The sequence below is a fragment of the Talaromyces proteolyticus genome (genome assembly GCF_021365285.1).
Source record: "Talaromyces proteolyticus strain PMI_201 chromosome Unknown BGW36scaffold_14, whole genome shotgun sequence".
NCBI lineage: Eukaryota > Fungi > Ascomycota > Eurotiomycetes > Eurotiales > Trichocomaceae > Talaromyces > Talaromyces proteolyticus.
The window spans coordinates 364,185-379,012 of record NW_025764290.1 but is presented as its reverse complement, the minus strand read 5'-3'; the positions used below and the strand labels follow the sequence as shown (position 1 = coordinate 379,012).

Sequence of the window (14,828 nt, the reverse complement as noted above, 5' to 3'; positions counted from 1 at the left end):
AATAATTCTCTCCGCCCGCCACCCATACATAATTCAGAACATATCAAACATATCATACACAACATGCCGCCCCAGATAAAGCAGGACATCAATCGCTCTGGGTGGGAAACCACCGATTTCCCCTCCGTCTGCGAGAACTGCCTGCCCGAGAACCCGTATGTGCAGATGATAAAAGAAGACCACGGCGCCGAATGCAAGATCGTAAGTCAGTACCTTTCCCTTTAACACATCAGTACCTAACACTTTATTTAGTGCACACGCCCCTTCACCATATTCCGCTGGAAAGCAGACCGCGCGACACGCACCAAGCGGACCAACATCTGCCTGACGTGCGCGCGGCTGAAAAACTGCTGTCAGTGCTGCATGCTCGATCTGTCGTTTGGCCTGCCCATCGTCGTGCGTGATGCCGCGCTGAAAATGGTTGCGCCGGGCCCACAAAGCGGCATAAACAGGGAATATTACGCGCAAGAGCACGAGAAGGAAATCGAGGAAGGGCGTGGTGCTGTCGAGGCGTACGAAAAGACCGACGAAAAGGCGCGGGAGCTGTTGAAAAGACTGGCGAATAGTGAGCCGTATTACAAGAAACAACGTAGAATCGAGGTTGCGCAGGATGACGAGAAGACTGAGCAGCAGCAGCAAGCACCGAGGCGCAATGCATATGGCAATGGTCCGGGGCCGATTCGCACGAGTGATAGTCGGCGAGGTGGACGAGGGGGAGGCAGAGGCCGGGGAGGAGGACGGGCGTTTCCTTCTGCGGCCCAGCTGCCACCGTCAGAAGAGGATATCAAGCCGCCGGCTGATCCCAAGGTGACATCGCTGTTTGTTACTGGCGTGGAGGACGATCTGCCCGAGCATGAATTGCGGGTATTTTTCAGCAAGTTTGGGCAGTTGCGATCACTGGTGTGCTCGCACCGCGCTCATTGTGCATTTATCAACTATGCGACTCGTGCGTCGGCTGAAGCGGCGGCGGCGCAGTGTCAGGGCAAGGCTGTTATTAAGGGCTGTCCGCTGCGTGTTCGATGGGGTAAGCCCAAGCCGTTGGATAGTCTAGCAGATGAAGAACGGAAGCGGAATGCTCGTGAAGGACGACAGGCTGTTGGACCTGTTTCTGGCCAGCGGGCCATTGCTGCAGGACAGACAGAACAGACAGAGGCAGCAGAGCAGAGCCATGCCATTGCTCCTCCTCCTGGGAGCGGCGAAGTACAATATGCCAGTTTGTCTGGAGATTAGGACGGATTTGTATTTATCAAGCTGTGCATAGCGGGCGTTTTGAATGTATCTTACGTTATATCCCATATTAATCTGATCATGTCCTTGCTCATAGCCAACCCAATTTGTAAAAAATAATGCTATTATCAACTATAGTACAGATCTCCCATGCAGCCTAACTCCTGATTATGAATATGTACAGAGGACGTATCGGGTTTATGACGAGCAAGGCTTATCAACCTTGACATTCTTCCCGTCGATCTTGACTGAATCATTATCCCCTCGTTCGATCTCGTCATGAATGCGGAGCTCTAGCACATAATTAGCAAGTCCATCTTAACACCTCCGTATTCTGAAGACTCACCCCATTTCCCATTCTGGTCCTCTGCATCTCGCGCTCCCTGCACAATGTTGTGTCTCAGAATACTCGCCGCCTCGACAGCGTGTTGGATCTGCATTGGTGTGTCGACACCGGTGCGTTTGTGTGCGTCGAATTGCTTGCGGGCTTCGGTGCGAGCGGCCGTGAGGATGGTGAAGTCATCTGTCGTGTTAAGGAATCAGGATCTACAGGACGAAGAGAGAATAGGGAAAAGAAAATAGAAGGTAAGATACACACCTCTGAAAGCAATGCGTGTCGCGCGGAGTACTTGTCGGTAGGCCGAAAGAGCAGAGACTGTAGCCATTTTATAGGTCAACGACTGGAGTGTCGCGAATTCAACTATGCTGTAGTATGGCACTCGATATTTGAACATGCGTTGACAGAAGATAGTCTCCGAAATCTGCCGGCGCTGATTGGCCGACTCGGATCGGAGGGAAAAAATAATTTTCTACCCGCAGCGAACATACACAAAACACCCCTCTTCAATCATCACAATTCCACCTGCCTCTCTATCCACGTCCCTAACAATGGCTGCTGCCAAGGTCGTCGATATTTCGCTCCCGGCTCTACCTGCGGGCTGGAGCGCTGAGAAGGACTACAAGGTGCTTTCTGCGCTGTCCAGTGCTACCCAACGCAACGTCGAGCCAGTCGGTCCGCACTTTTTGGCCCATGCCAGACGGGTTAGTTATATTAATTATATTAAATTTATGGAGAAGGTTGAGTAGCTGATGTATTATAGAAACGTCATGGCCGTACTTTCTCCGAAGATGAGCGCATTCAAGCCCAGAAGAATGTCAAGAAGGTCGACGACGACGAGGATGACGAGATTTCCGAGCCCGAGGATCCGATGATGTTGCAACGCGATGCTAAGGACTGGAAGGTTAGTTTCAACATTGATTATATTTTTAATGTATCTAATGATAGCAGAGCCAAGACCACTACGCTGTCCTCGGTCTCAGCAAGTACCGCTACAGAGCCACACCCGAGCAAATCAAGCGTGCCCACCGCAAGAAGGTCCTGCGCCATCACCCCGACAAGAAGGCCGCAGCAGGCCAGACCGACGAAAACGACAGCTTCTTCAAGTGTATCCAAAAGGCCACAGAGGTGCTCCTCGACCCGACCAAGCGTCGCCAATTCGACTCCGTCGACGAAGAGGCGGATGTCGAGCCCCCAACCAAAAAGCAGGTCGAAAAGGGCAATTTCTTCAAACTATGGAACCCGGTGTTCAAGTCCGAGGCTCGCTTTTCCAATAAGCATCCTGTGCCTATGATTGGTAACGAGGATAGCACTGAAGAGCATGTCGAGGAGTTTTATAACTTCTGGTACAATTTCGACAGCTGGCGGACATTCGAATACAAGGACGAGGATGTTCCCGACGACAACGAGAACCGTGACCAGAAACGCCACGTTGAGCGTAAAAACGCCAATGCGCGCCGTAAGCTGAAGACGGAGGATACGGCTCGTCTGCGGAAGCTTGTCGATGATGCGCTTGCTGGGGACGCGCGTATCAAGAAGTTCCGTCAGGCAAAGCGTGCTGGAAAGGACAAGAAGCGGCTTGAGAAGGAGGCCGAGGCGAAGCGGCTTGCGGAGGAGAAGGAGAAGGCCAAGCAGGAGGAGGAGCGCAAAAAGAAGGAAGCCGAAGAGACAGCCAAGGCCGAGCGCGAGCAGAACAAAAAGAGCAAGGAAGCCGCCAAGAACGCAGCCAAGAAGAACAAGCGTGTTCTCAAAGGCAGTGTCAAGGACGTCAACTACTTTGCTGAGGGCGGCGATGCCTCGGCGGCCCAGGTCGACGCTGTTCTTAATGATGTCGAGGTTATCATGGGCAAGATCAACCCCGAGGAGCTTGCTGCTCTGGCTGCCAAGCTGAGCAAGGCTGGGACCGATGGAGGCGCCGTCAAGGGTGTTTATACTGAGGAGGCCAAGCGGTTGGTTGGAGAGGGCAAGTTGAAGGAGACCGAAATCAAGTTTTTCGTTTAGCTTTCGTCTTCTTTTCGTTTAGTCTGACATAGATAGATTAGGTAGTGTATACTACTTTCTTACATACTTCAACCTCTCTTATACATATGTACCATATGTACACCGATATAAATTGGCGTAAATGCAGATGAAAAGAAGAGAATGGAGATACTATATTCAACACTTTTGTCATACAAGTGTGTGGTCAAGCATACTGATAATCAGACTCCTCAAACCCTAACTTGACGGCAGCCGCCAACATCCCACCCGCCACACCACTCACCCTGGGATCCTGGCCCAGAAAATTATTCGGAAAGCCAGGCGCAAACGGCGAAACACTCTCCAAATACTCAATCTGCTTTTGTGTGAGCTTGATACTCAACGCATCAATATTACTCTTCAAATGCTCGACCTTGCGCCCGCCCACCAGCGGAAACACCCTCGGCGCCTTCGACCGCACATACGCCAACGCAATCGCCTGCACCGAGTCCGTCCCATGCTCCTCCGCGACACTCGCCAATGCCTCTGAAATCCTCTCCTCCGCCTCCGTCTGCTTGCCATCGCCCAACATACTCCGCAGCTTCTCCCCACCCGCCTTGCGCTCCGCCAAGGCCTTCTTCGACTGGAACTTCCCGCCACCCAGCACATCCCACGGACACAACGCCATGCCGAAATGCCGCACCATGGGGATGATATCCCTCTCGAAGTCGCGCAGCATCAGGTTCCACCGGCCCTGATACACAGAAAACGGCGTCCTGCCGTGCGCGCGTGCGTAGTAGTTGGCCGCCGAGACCACCCAGGCGGGTGAGTCCGAGATGCCGAGATAGAGCACCTTGCCCTGCTCGACAAGCACATGCAGGGAGTCCATCACCTCCTCGATAGACGTGATATGGTCCCACCAGTGCAGGTACAGAATGTCGATGTAGTCAGTCTGCAGCTTGGCGAGACTGTCGCGCACGCTCATGTGTAAGGATTTGCGGCTGTTGCCCGTGTGGTTTGTGGCGTGGCCTTTACCCAGGCGGTAGCCCTGGTAGTCGGTGGAGTATTTGGTTGCAATGACCATTTGGTCGCGGTTCTTGCGGGCGGCCATCCACTCGCCGATCCAGGCCTCGGATTCTCCGTTCTGGTAGTTGTTCGACGTGTCGATGAAGTTCCCACCGGCGGCGAAGAAGGCGTCGAGGAGCGCGAAGGACGACTCTTTGTTCATCGAGCCCATGAATCCGGACCATTCCTCGCCAATCGACATCCCGCCGAGAGCGAGTGGTGAGACGTGGACGCTCGCCGTGGACGAGAGGACGCGCAGGCGGCCCAGCTCAGTGGGAGGTTCGGGGGCTGGGGAAAAGATTTCGCTCATTTTTGTTGATTGATTCTAGTTCTGGCCTGGTTCTGGTCTGGTTCTGGTTTCAATTGTTGCTGAGAGGGTATGCTGGGTACCAGACTGCTTATATACCCTTTCATGCTAAGACCTTATACACCCTTCTATGCTGGGTCTGGACTTAACAACCGGATTTACGCAGTGGATATGAGCCATGTTATGTCAAGTCAACCCCATCAATCCCGACACTTCACACATACCAAATCCATGCTATATCCCTTCGGACCAAATCGGCCGCGGTAGGTTCTTCGTGATTCCGCGGTAGAGTTCGATCTCAAAGCTTGGGAATATGCAAGTTGCTTATTTGCCTAGACGAATCAAGCCTAGGGCCGCAGAGAGTGACAGCTCTGATTCGGCGCGATGAAAATCTGTGCAGCATTTAGGTTGAGTATGACGTGGTGACGAGATAATGCAGTGATTGAATGGCGGGGATTGATTAGGTCATGATGTGCATTGGTCTATGCATAAATTTACTATGTAACTTATATTAGACATTGATTGGTCAAATCATAATACTGATGATTAATGCATAACTTAGCGCGGAACGCATGCGGAGTCGCGAGAATACCATACACTTTCGAAGCAACACAGGCAACCCAGATTATCTGTCGCTTAAAACCCATTACCATTTTGAAGCCATAAAAATCATAATATAGACGCCGGACATAACATAAGGCCGCCTAATTCTCCGACTCAACACGTGCAGCCAGCGAAGGTCGTTCCGAGGGAGCAGCGTCGCCATCTTTGTGCTCGGGTTCGGCATTCCCGTCGCCAGCGGCCGTTCCGTTGTTGATTTCTAACCGATTGAACGATTTCTCGGTGTCAGAGACATTGTTAGAGACTGTGCCATTCGTCTTGGACGATCCCCCGTTTGTGCCATTCGTATGGATCTTGCGCTGCTCAGGCGTCTCGCTTTGGGACTGCGCCCGTTTGTGCTTGGTTTTGAGCTTTGCGTCTGAGATGAGCCTTTGGTGATACTCTTGTCCTCGTGCGGGGTGTTCGTTGAGGAGTCGACGAGCTGATTCTCTGCCGGTGACGGGGAGTCTCTTGACGCCGTTTACGCCTTGAGGAATCAACTTTGGATCGAGCAGGCCGACCTGCATGAGAACGCTGGCTTGGTCCCAGTAGAGGTGTTCAGTGAAGATTTTGTCAGCTTTAAGCGCGACAATGGCGATTAGGATTATTTCAACTCGCTTCCCCGTCGCTGGAACGCCGGGGAGCATCCATGGCATTTCGAGCGTGTGCTCGAAGGTCGTGTAGATTTCGTCAACCACCCGATCAGATCCGACCGTGCGCGACAGCAGACGCAGACGCATTGACGGAGGCTTGGTGCTAAGAAATTCATCCTCATAGAACCGGCGGAGTGCCCGCAAGCCTACGCCACCGACGAGCGTTGGGCCCATAGTCACTGCTGCGTTTTTGTGCGTGACATATGTCGACATTGTGTCTGCCAAGCTATCGTTGAAAAACTTGCCTGAAGCGGTCAGAAATATATATATATTTATATTTATATGGCTGTTTAGAGTCAGGGTTGGACTCACTTTCTGTGTTGATTTCCCACTGCCGCTCCAAGTCCGCCTCCTTGCGAAAGGCCTTTCGCAACACATCCAACGACCGGCTCCACGCCAATTCCGCAGCCTGGTGATTATACTCGTCCATGTCATGTTCGGCGAATCCCGGCTGCACGTATTCATAGGTGAACGCGGTATACGAAATGTCTTTGCGCTCGCCAACGCCGACTCCCGGGTCGAGCTTTCTCGTGACGATTCGCCTTTTCCTTCCCTGGAGTCCTAGTGCTTGTGGGGTGGAGACAATGTCAATACTCTCGCCTGCCAGATGCACCAGCACCCTTAGGCTTGGAGGAAACCTGGTGCGAGTGTCGGGGATGGCGGTGGGATAGTACGCAACCAGTGCCGTGAGTCTGGCTCCAGTGGCAGGTTTGTGGAAGTGGTCCAGGCAGAAAGCCGCAGCGTCTCCGTAGGCTGGAAGGACAGGTCAGCTCTTTGTTTATTTTTCATTAATCAAGTAGACGTACCGACGATTGCATACTGTTCTCCCACCCCCAGTCCGTCTTTCAGGTTTTCCAGGCGATTGAGATAATCTTTCCCCCCTTCATTGAGAGGGACATAGCTGACATCAAAGCCTTCGTTCTGCCAGTTGCGAATAGTCTCTGCGTCAAACTCGTCTTCTTCTGATGTGATACATAGACGGGGCGTTGATAGCTGGGTGTTTAGAAAAGTGTTGTATACGAGCCCATTGCCGGGGGCGTTAATGGTGATAGAAGCCATCATCGCATAAAGCACAGTAAACAGGTAGTGCCTGAATCAATCACATACTGTTGACACTGTATCAGGTATATAATGGTATAACGACTGGGCTGGTACCGACGTCACAAGTGGGTAAGGCCGCGGACATGACGTAGAGGCTTGCAGGCATTTAATAGTACCAGCTATGTATTGGCCAATCACACAGCCAGCTAGGCTGATGACAGGTGTCCATCCACGGTTAGCATACTAATAATATAAATATCCTGATCGTTCCTCTCTGCTGTAGTTGACTGTGACATTATCATCACGTGGAGATAGCTGTCTTATCGACAAGGATGTTGTTTACTTGTTTCAAGCCTGATTGACGCCATTCTCGCGCCCGGTGGCATCAGCCGCATCACTGTTTCCCTCCGCCACACACAAGTTAGTTAAGCTTTGGTGGTTATTAATATCAACCCGTAGTCAATAGTAAACAACAGCGCCGGTCAAGAATTATTAATGGCAGACAGCTGAATGGTGAGGATCCCTCCCCCCAATCGGTCCGTTCCGAAGCCGACATACCGACAGATCCCACGATCACGGAGTCCGATATGATCTCTTGTTGTCGGCATGGCATAGCCTATGGCAGCTGAGAACGCTGTTGTCAACGACTACGCACCAGACTATAGCAGGATGGCAGTATGGCTATCTTCGAGTCAGTCCAAGCGACGGCGCATTCGCGTGATAGATGGCTGAGATGAGTCTTTTGTGCAGCTCTGCATTGGTACAACACTATGTCGGTAAGGCATTGCGAGGTTGCACCTGCATGTCAGAGACTCAGTAGGAAGTACACGACGCTTGCCCCACTCGAATAGGGGCGTCGCGTGCCAAAACTTCTAGAAAAACTCGCAAGTTCATCCCCTGCTCCTAAGAGGGCAGATCAATAAAAAACTAGGGTCTAGCTTTGGCCCCCAGCACGACTAAGAGTAAAAAAAGTACAAGTATGGGGATGCAGGAGGATCCAAAGCGGGCCGGCGTCGCTTTGTCCAGAGCACGCAATTAGAGCCCGCACTGTTATCAGCTTGCTGCATCCGTATGCAGCTAGAGCCTGCCTGCACGTTGGCTATAATAACATCCAGCATGGCTTACACCCTTGCAGAATTTGCACTCTGTGTAACGGTGCGACTTCTAAGTCTTCTTGATCCTGACCTCCATCGCAGTCGGATTGATTGATTGACTGCTTAACTGCCTCGTCATGGCGTCGTACGAGTCCAAAGAAGATGTCAAGGGCGCTGAACCCTTTGTTGAAAGCAATGTGGACAATATATCGCTGCCCAAGCCAAACGATGTCGGCGCGCTGGCTTTCGACGACTACACCCAGGGAGGTCTCGGCCGGCACTTGGGGCTCGTCTCGACGACGTTTTTGGTGTATGTCGATATCATCCCATGTGCGAGTAATGTATGTGTAATGCTGACTCCCGTGCGCAGTATCGGCCGTATTATCGGCACGGGTATTTTCTCAACCCCAGGGTCGATAGTGCAGGGCTTGGGGAGTGTAGGCGCTGCGCTCATGTTCTGGGTCTTGGGCCTGTTTTTGTGTGCTGCTGGTCTCTGCGTCTGGCTTGAATTCGCATGCATGATCCCTCGCAGTGGTGGGGAGAAGGTCTATCTCGAGGCTGTGTATAAGAGACCCCGACTTCTTATCACGGTGTTTTTTGCCGTTCAAGCCATCTGCCTTGGTTTTACCGGTACGCAAGAGGTCCCTTTGTGCTCGTGAAGTCTTGATCTAATTGGAACAGCTTCCGGATGCGTGGTCTTTGCATCCTACATCCTGGTAGCCGCTGACCATGTCGTTACTGAATGGGAGGAACGTGGTATTGCCATTGCAGTCATCGTCTCGGTGACTCTACTGCATACATTCCTTCCGAACTGGGGCGTACGCGGGATGAACGTGATCGGAGTGATTAAGATTGTCGTTTTGCTCTTCATTGTCGTTACCGGATGGGTTGTCTTGGGTGGCGGCATATCTCATATCCCAGACCCTCATGCGAGCTTCCGCAACGCTTTTGCTGGTTCAGCGACATCGGGGAACCTGTACGCGACGGCGCTTTTCAAAGTCTTGAACTCTTATGCTGGATGGTCCAATCCCATGTATGTGTTGAACGAGGTCAAAAACCCCGTACGCACGGTCAAAATCGCCGGCCCGCTAGGCTTAACTGTCTGTGGCATCCTTTATATCCTATGCAACATTTCATACTTTGCCGCAGCGACTCCCGAAGAAATTGCACATAGCGGCAACACTGTGGCCTCGTACTTCATGGGCAAAGTCTTTGGAAGTGCTGCCAAGCGAGCCTTGAGGTAAGAATCTGTCCGACCTTTCTCTAACCCTTATCTGACCCTTTCTCCAGTGTCCTGGTCGCCATATCTGCTCTTGGAAACGTCTTAACCGTCACCTTTGCGCAATCTCGTGTCAACCAAGAACTCGCCAAGGAAGGCGTCATCCCCTTCCCCAAATTCTGGGCCTCCAGCTGGCCCTTTGGCTCGCCCTCCTCGGGGCTGTTACTCCACTTCATCCCTTCCTTCATCATCCTCATTGCGATCCCCTTCAACGACGCCTACAGCTTCATCATCGATCTAGAGGGCTATCCCGGAAGCGTGGTGAACTTCCTCGTGGTGACGGGTCTATTCTACCTGCGATGGAAGAAGCCCGATCTTCCGCGCCCATTCAAAGTCTGGTGGCCAATTGCCGCCTTCTTCCTGGTTGCGCAAGCCTTCCAACTCGTTGCGCCGTTTCTGCGTCCGCCCGGCGGTAAAGGTGATACGTCGTTGCCCTACTGGCTGTCTTCGGTTGTCGGTATTGGCATTTTGGCGGCCTCCATTGTTTACTGGTTTGTCTGGTGGGTGGCAGCGCCCGCGATTGGCAAGTATAGACTAGAGCCGCGTCGCGAGTATCTGAAAGATGGCACCGCGGTGGTGGTGTACAAGCGGACTCCCACGGCGTATAGCAATTAGTTGGTTTTCCAGTTTGGTTTAGATAAAGATAATAAATTGTGCCGTTTATTGAATTCAAGAGTTTGATGCATGATGTAGTTGTCTGATTACAATAACAGCTAACTGAGAGGCCTCCCTTTTTATTATCCATAAACACATACTCTAGTGACTATTCCTCTCCTCTCCCTCGCCCACCCCTCCTCGGCCCTAGGCGTGCAACCTTCCGTGCTGACAAAACTAGTAATCTCATCCAGTAGCCCATCTAGTCTTGTTCAACCATCCGCGCACCAGAAAGGCAGGCGGTGACGATCGCCGGGATGGTTTCTTTGTAGGTATGCCGAGTGTATCTCCCGCGTAGTTCGTTGATACGGTGGAGGACATTGAGGGGGACATCTGGGGGTTCTCTGAATGCATATAGTTAGTAGTTGTAGCAGCTCAGTAGCTTGTAGAAGACCGATTACTTAGGAAGTTGTTCTTCAGAGAAAAGTGCGAGAGGAAATGTCACCAGTGCCATAATGAGGATATATCTGGTATATATGAGGTTTTCTATTCGGAATCTGCGTAATCAACTTTTTGATGTATTTGAATAATGTTCCAGTCTTTATATTCCAGGTTTGGTGCGAGTACATATATAGGTGTATATATATATATACTTATGTCATCCGATGGCTGGTGTTGAGTTCCGAAATCGTGAGGTCAGCATGATAACTTTACTTGCACCAAACTTGCACTAGCTAGATGCAGATATAAGGTGGATATAAAGTTAGATAATATTTTAAGGGAATATACGTGGTTGATATTTAACTTTCACTGCTCTCTTGGAAAGAGCATTTTCTACCGTATAAATTGAAACGGATGCGTTGGCTCCTTCTTGTAGTTGATTTATCACGTATCCTTCAAAATACAGTCTTCTCCATTATCGAAATTGGCTTGCAGGGCTTGCTTTACCGGTTTGAACACGTCGTCACATGTGCCATGGACGTCTGCCATGATTGCAATATAATATATTTCAATCGATATTAACACTTGAGTTTCTAAAAAGTCTTGCTGCTTAACAAATCAAAAATTTTCGAGTTTACTGCAACTCTAGCTGAGGATTTATACCATTTCTGTCCGCGGGGTAATACATGTATAACTCGAAATTCTGACAAAAGATTTTTCGAATATTCTGCCTCCTGATTCGACTCTTTAACAAAAAAGCCCTTGTAAAGCTTGTCAGTAGCGTCAGCTAGCTCATCAGCTAATGTCCTTTAGCGTTTCTGATAACGGCAATAAAATCCATATATTTCCATTTTTAGAAATTCTGTTAAATTAACATACAACCCTAATGCTTCTCCTCCGTCCTTTTCCTTTTTCATTCAAAACACTGGAAACCCGGGCGAGTTTCACCCCTCTACCTCCTCCAAAAATTTGTCACCTGTAATATATTCATTTTGAACAAACCACTCCCCGACTCTATGTATTTTGCTACAAATCCCTTCTACGCCCTTTCCACCAGCCATTTTTCGAAACGCAGGACTGCGTGGTGTAAAAATGGATATGATCATAAGCAGTAGCAGCTCAACCGGTCGTCCACCGACTTTGGACTTGTCTTCCGAACCACTCAAAAGATCGGCAATTATATGGCTAGTTTCTATGCTTGTTTGGAACTCTCTCATTCCAATTGCTCTGTTCTACATCCTTGGGGATGGTTTTCATGTGAAGCGATGGATCAGTAAGTCTTTGATATCTCATCCTTCCCTTAAAAATGCCTTTCTTTTAATTACTAGAGTCCTACGTTATTACATAGCCTGCACCGTTATCTCCACCCTCTGGGGTTTTGGTTTCGATGTCCAATTTTTCCTTCGGCTATGGAGATTGGGTTGGAAATGGTACCATTTCAAACCACTTTCCTCAACTACGACAACAAGTTTTCTTCCATACAGCAATGTCTCCGGACCCAGCTGATACAGCCTAGACGCAACACAGTGGAGCCTGCTAATCGCATTATCGATTGCCATCGCTGAAGTAATCGTTGCCACGGCACTCACTAATCCGAGCATTCAAGTCCATTCTATCGTTAACCAATCCACGTTTCTCACGCTGAGTTTAAACATCCTTGCTCTTGACGTGGGTTCGTGGCTCTCTATGCGCGCACATTTTCGCGTGAGTTCCGTTGTCAAAGGCGAGGTGCTCCGTCCAGGACTGTATACAATGGCAGAAGATGTTATTGCGGTGGATGCCTGCTGTGGAACGCAGTTTCGAGGACGGCTTAATGAGCGACGGAAGGCAAGTCCGTGTTTTCGATCGCTCTTTCAGAAATTGAGCTTCTTATGGACTCTTTCAGGGGCGGTTGTTAACGGAGCGTGTCTTGTGATTAGCATTGTTGCTATTGCTATCATGGATGGTAGAGGTGATGTTGGGTTTGTCATAGGATTCACTATCCCGTATATTTGGATACTTGTCTTGATTCCTGTGAGCGTACCTATGACCCGTCGGAATCTTCGGAAAGAAAAGGTTCAGTTGTCAGTAGGATTTACCACGAGGCAAGAGGAGTGGTGTTAGCGATCTAGAAGCATGATTCAACAACTATGCTAGGCTACTTTTAGACCCCTGAAAGTACTGTGTAAATGGCTTGTTACTTTGCTGGTGTGGTCCGGCTAACAGAGAGTATTGACCACCTGCCCCAGCCCAGGTGAGGTTCTTGTCCCGAACTGCGGAATTATTAATCAAAGTCGCGACACAGACTTCGTCCACATCTGAGCCTTGCCCGCATTGGTAGTTGGTGTTGAACCCCCACGAATAAGCCTCTCCTTGCGAAGTAATGAGGATATTGTGATCTGAGCCTGCCGTGGCAAACGTACTTCCCGAGATAGGTAGCGCTGTAGGCAGGATGAGGATGCGTGGTTTCCCTCGTTCTAATATAACTCCAGCAGGGTTATTCATTAACAGGGCGCTGATATCAAGACCCATTTGACCACCATCTACTCGACCCCAGACGAGACATTCCCCTGCGTTCGTAATGCCAATAGAATGATGGGAGCCGCCTTGAATCATCTTCATTTTTTTATGCATAAGTGCTTGGACCTTCTGGGGAGTCACAATGGTGGCACCGCCAGTGCCAGCGCCTGTGCTAATCCCAGTCTGTCCAAAGTTATTTAGGCCCCATGCCCATGTATCAGTATTGGAGTCAATTGCAAACGCGTGGTCACTACCAGCATGAATTGAGACAATTTTCTTCCGTTTTGGTAGAGCCACCAGACCAGGGAATAGCCCGGCTCTGTTATATAAGATATCAAGCTTGACCTCACGATCCAATGCACTCTGACGACGATCAACAATCAAACGACGACCGAGTTGGTTTTGCTCAGACATGCCCCAGGAGTATACTTTGCCATCCGCATCTAGTGCTAAACAAAAGTTGTTACCAGCACTAATTTGTACGATCCTCTTCAAACCAGGGATGAGTGTTGGTTTTGTCTGTTTCTTGATAATGTCATTGGTTTGAGTCAGGAGAAAGCCAGATTTTCCCTCATTATTCTGCAATAATGTTAATCCACAGGTAAAATGGGAGTGCAAGACCTTCGCTCACCACAAAAGTTCCCCATCCGTATACCAAACCCTGTTGTGTTAAAGCGAACGTGGCACTATCACCAGCAGTAACACGAACAATTGTAGTGTCAGGTAGAAAGTTATCCCCAGGTATAGCAGTTGGAGTAGATTCAAATGGGTTCAACTCCACATCGCTTGTGTCTGAGGCAGAATCATCTTCCGTGGGATCAATGCCCTTCATTCCACCCTCCCATGACGTTTTTCGGCCAAGAGCAAAATTGTCATTTACACCCCATGTCAGTACTTTGCCATCATAGGTCAAAGCAACAACATGCATGCCACCCGTAGCAATATCAACAACCCCAACCTTCTTCGCATCCAGGTTTGTGTTCAACCGGGGCCTCTTCACGTCAACTGCGTTCTTTGGCCCCAGTCCCAGCTCCCCTGAACTGCCTTCTCCGAAGACATACACATCCAGTCGCGTAGTCAGCGCTTTATTATCAGCAAAATGTGCTACGGCTCGTTGGTTACTTCTCACGACTGTGGACTTGGCGCGTTTTGCAGGGGCTTCTGGAGTTTCAGCGCGTCGCTTTTGCGACATGCGAGACATTGCTGTTGTCATGGCAGTCCAGGAAAAATAAGTAGACAGCAGATTGTCAATAGTAAAATTGTGGAAAGAAACAAAGGTGTGAACCGAAAAGGTCTGAGAAAAGAATTATGCCATCACGATTTAAGGGACAATTTGGAATGTTGATTCTTAACCAAGCACAGGCACAATAGCAGTTATCAGTCTTAAGCTGGGACATAAAGGTAAACATTAGAATTTGAGTAGGCGCACAGGAGGCTGAATTACAATTTCCTAAGATTACTAAGAATGCATAAGTTAATTTTTATCAACCAGGAAAACCACTATGCCAAAAAGGGTTTGGTCTTGTAAAGTCATTTACTAGCTGACAATTTTCTGATAATTAACATAATCCACTACTGAGCAATTCACTCCACCAAGCAATTCACTCATCTCCAAACACATCAGCTATATTGATTTAATATCATTCAACGCGCTATTATATCTTTAATTCATACAGAAAAATTAAAAAAATCAACTAAATAAAAAAATAAAGTATTATTATAATTTCTAATT

The 14,828-nt window shown here is 49.5% G+C and overlaps 8 protein-coding genes across 8 annotated transcripts; 4 read left to right on the top strand and 4 right to left on the bottom strand.

Annotated features, from left to right (window-relative positions):
- Positions 1-15: 15 nt before the first annotated feature.
- On the top strand, positions 16-1,348 carry BGW36DRAFT_411812 (putative pre-RNA splicing factor Slt11). Its single transcript, XM_046219187.1, has 2 exons — positions 16-201; positions 253-1,348. Exons 1-2 carry the CDS (start codon positions 64-66, stop codon positions 1,228-1,230), a joined length of 1,116 nt encoding a protein of 371 aa, XP_046066197.1. The 5' UTR covers positions 16-63; the 3' UTR covers positions 1,231-1,348.
- Positions 1,315-1,999, bottom strand: BGW36DRAFT_389943 (mitochondrial zinc maintenance protein 1, mitochondrial). The gene is made up of 3 exons (XM_046217411.1): positions 1,826-1,999; positions 1,574-1,750; positions 1,315-1,520 (listed from the first exon to the last, which is right to left on the bottom strand). The coding sequence occupies exons 1-3, from the start codon at positions 1,959-1,961 to the stop codon at positions 1,426-1,428; spliced, it is 408 nt and encodes a 135-aa protein (XP_046066196.1). The 5' UTR covers positions 1,962-1,999; the 3' UTR covers positions 1,315-1,425.
- Positions 2,000-2,115: 116 nt separating this feature from the next.
- Positions 2,116-3,565, top strand: BGW36DRAFT_307508 (putative ribosome associated DnaJ chaperone Zuotin; the record flags this gene model as incomplete). The annotated part of the gene is made up of 3 exons (XM_046212244.1): positions 2,116-2,268; positions 2,328-2,468; positions 2,516-3,565. The coding sequence occupies 3 exons, from the start codon at positions 2,116-2,118 to the stop codon at positions 3,563-3,565; spliced, it is 1,344 nt and encodes a 447-aa protein (XP_046066195.1).
- BGW36DRAFT_64773 (putative aryl-alcohol dehydrogenase Aad14) lies at positions 3,550-5,249 on the bottom strand. The gene has a single exon (XM_046222488.1). It carries the CDS (start codon positions 4,896-4,898, stop codon positions 3,750-3,752), a length of 1,149 nt encoding a protein of 382 aa, XP_046066194.1. The 5' UTR covers positions 4,899-5,249; the 3' UTR covers positions 3,550-3,749.
- A 350-nt stretch (positions 5,250-5,599) lies between these two features.
- BGW36DRAFT_307799 (uncharacterized protein) lies at positions 5,600-7,207 on the bottom strand (the record flags this gene model as incomplete). Its single annotated transcript, XM_046212270.1, has 3 exons — positions 5,600-6,393; positions 6,461-6,901; positions 6,955-7,207. 3 exons carry the CDS (start codon positions 7,205-7,207, stop codon positions 5,600-5,602), a joined length of 1,488 nt encoding a protein of 495 aa, XP_046066193.1.
- Positions 7,208-8,420: 1,213 nt separating this feature from the next.
- Positions 8,421-10,177, top strand: BGW36DRAFT_401384 (high affinity methionine permease; the record flags this gene model as incomplete). The annotated part of the gene is made up of 4 exons (XM_046218735.1): positions 8,421-8,593; positions 8,654-8,913; positions 8,965-9,523; positions 9,574-10,177. 4 exons carry the CDS (start codon positions 8,421-8,423, stop codon positions 10,175-10,177), a joined length of 1,596 nt encoding a protein of 531 aa, XP_046066192.1.
- Positions 10,178-12,103: 1,926 nt separating this feature from the next.
- Positions 12,104-12,700, top strand: BGW36DRAFT_306898 (uncharacterized protein; the record flags this gene model as incomplete). The annotated part of the gene is made up of 1 exon (XM_046212190.1): positions 12,104-12,700. A coding segment is annotated over one exon (597 nt), but the record flags the coding sequence as incomplete, so codon positions are not given.
- Positions 12,701-12,724: 24 nt separating this feature from the next.
- BGW36DRAFT_306846 (putative Ran exchange factor Prp20/Pim1) lies at positions 12,725-14,297 on the bottom strand (the record flags this gene model as incomplete). Its single annotated transcript, XM_046212188.1, has 2 exons — positions 12,725-13,675; positions 13,728-14,297. 2 exons carry the CDS (start codon positions 14,295-14,297, stop codon positions 12,725-12,727), a joined length of 1,521 nt encoding a protein of 506 aa, XP_046066190.1.
- Between the last annotated feature and the right edge of the window lie 531 nt (positions 14,298-14,828).

Coding starts and splice junctions, on each gene's coding strand:
- BGW36DRAFT_411812 (XM_046219187.1), top strand. CDS start 64: ATGCCGCCCCAGATAAAGCAGGACATCAATCGCTCTGGGTGGGAAACC. Junction 202..252: donor ACGGCGCCGAATGCAAGATC/GTAAGTCAGTAC, acceptor CACTTTATTTAG/TGCACACGCCCCTTCACCAT.
- BGW36DRAFT_389943 (XM_046217411.1), bottom strand. CDS start 1,961: ATGTTCAAATATCGAGTGCCATACTACAGCATAGTTGAATTCGCGACA. Junction 1,751..1,825: donor GACACGCATTGCTTTCAGAG/GTGTGTATCTTA, acceptor TTAACACGACAG/ATGACTTCACCATCCTCACG. Junction 1,521..1,573: donor GGACCAGAATGGGAAATGGG/GTGAGTCTTCAG, acceptor ATTATGTGCTAG/AGCTCCGCATTCATGACGAG.
- BGW36DRAFT_64773 (XM_046222488.1), bottom strand. CDS start 4,898: ATGAGCGAAATCTTTTCCCCAGCCCCCGAACCTCCCACTGAGCTGGGC.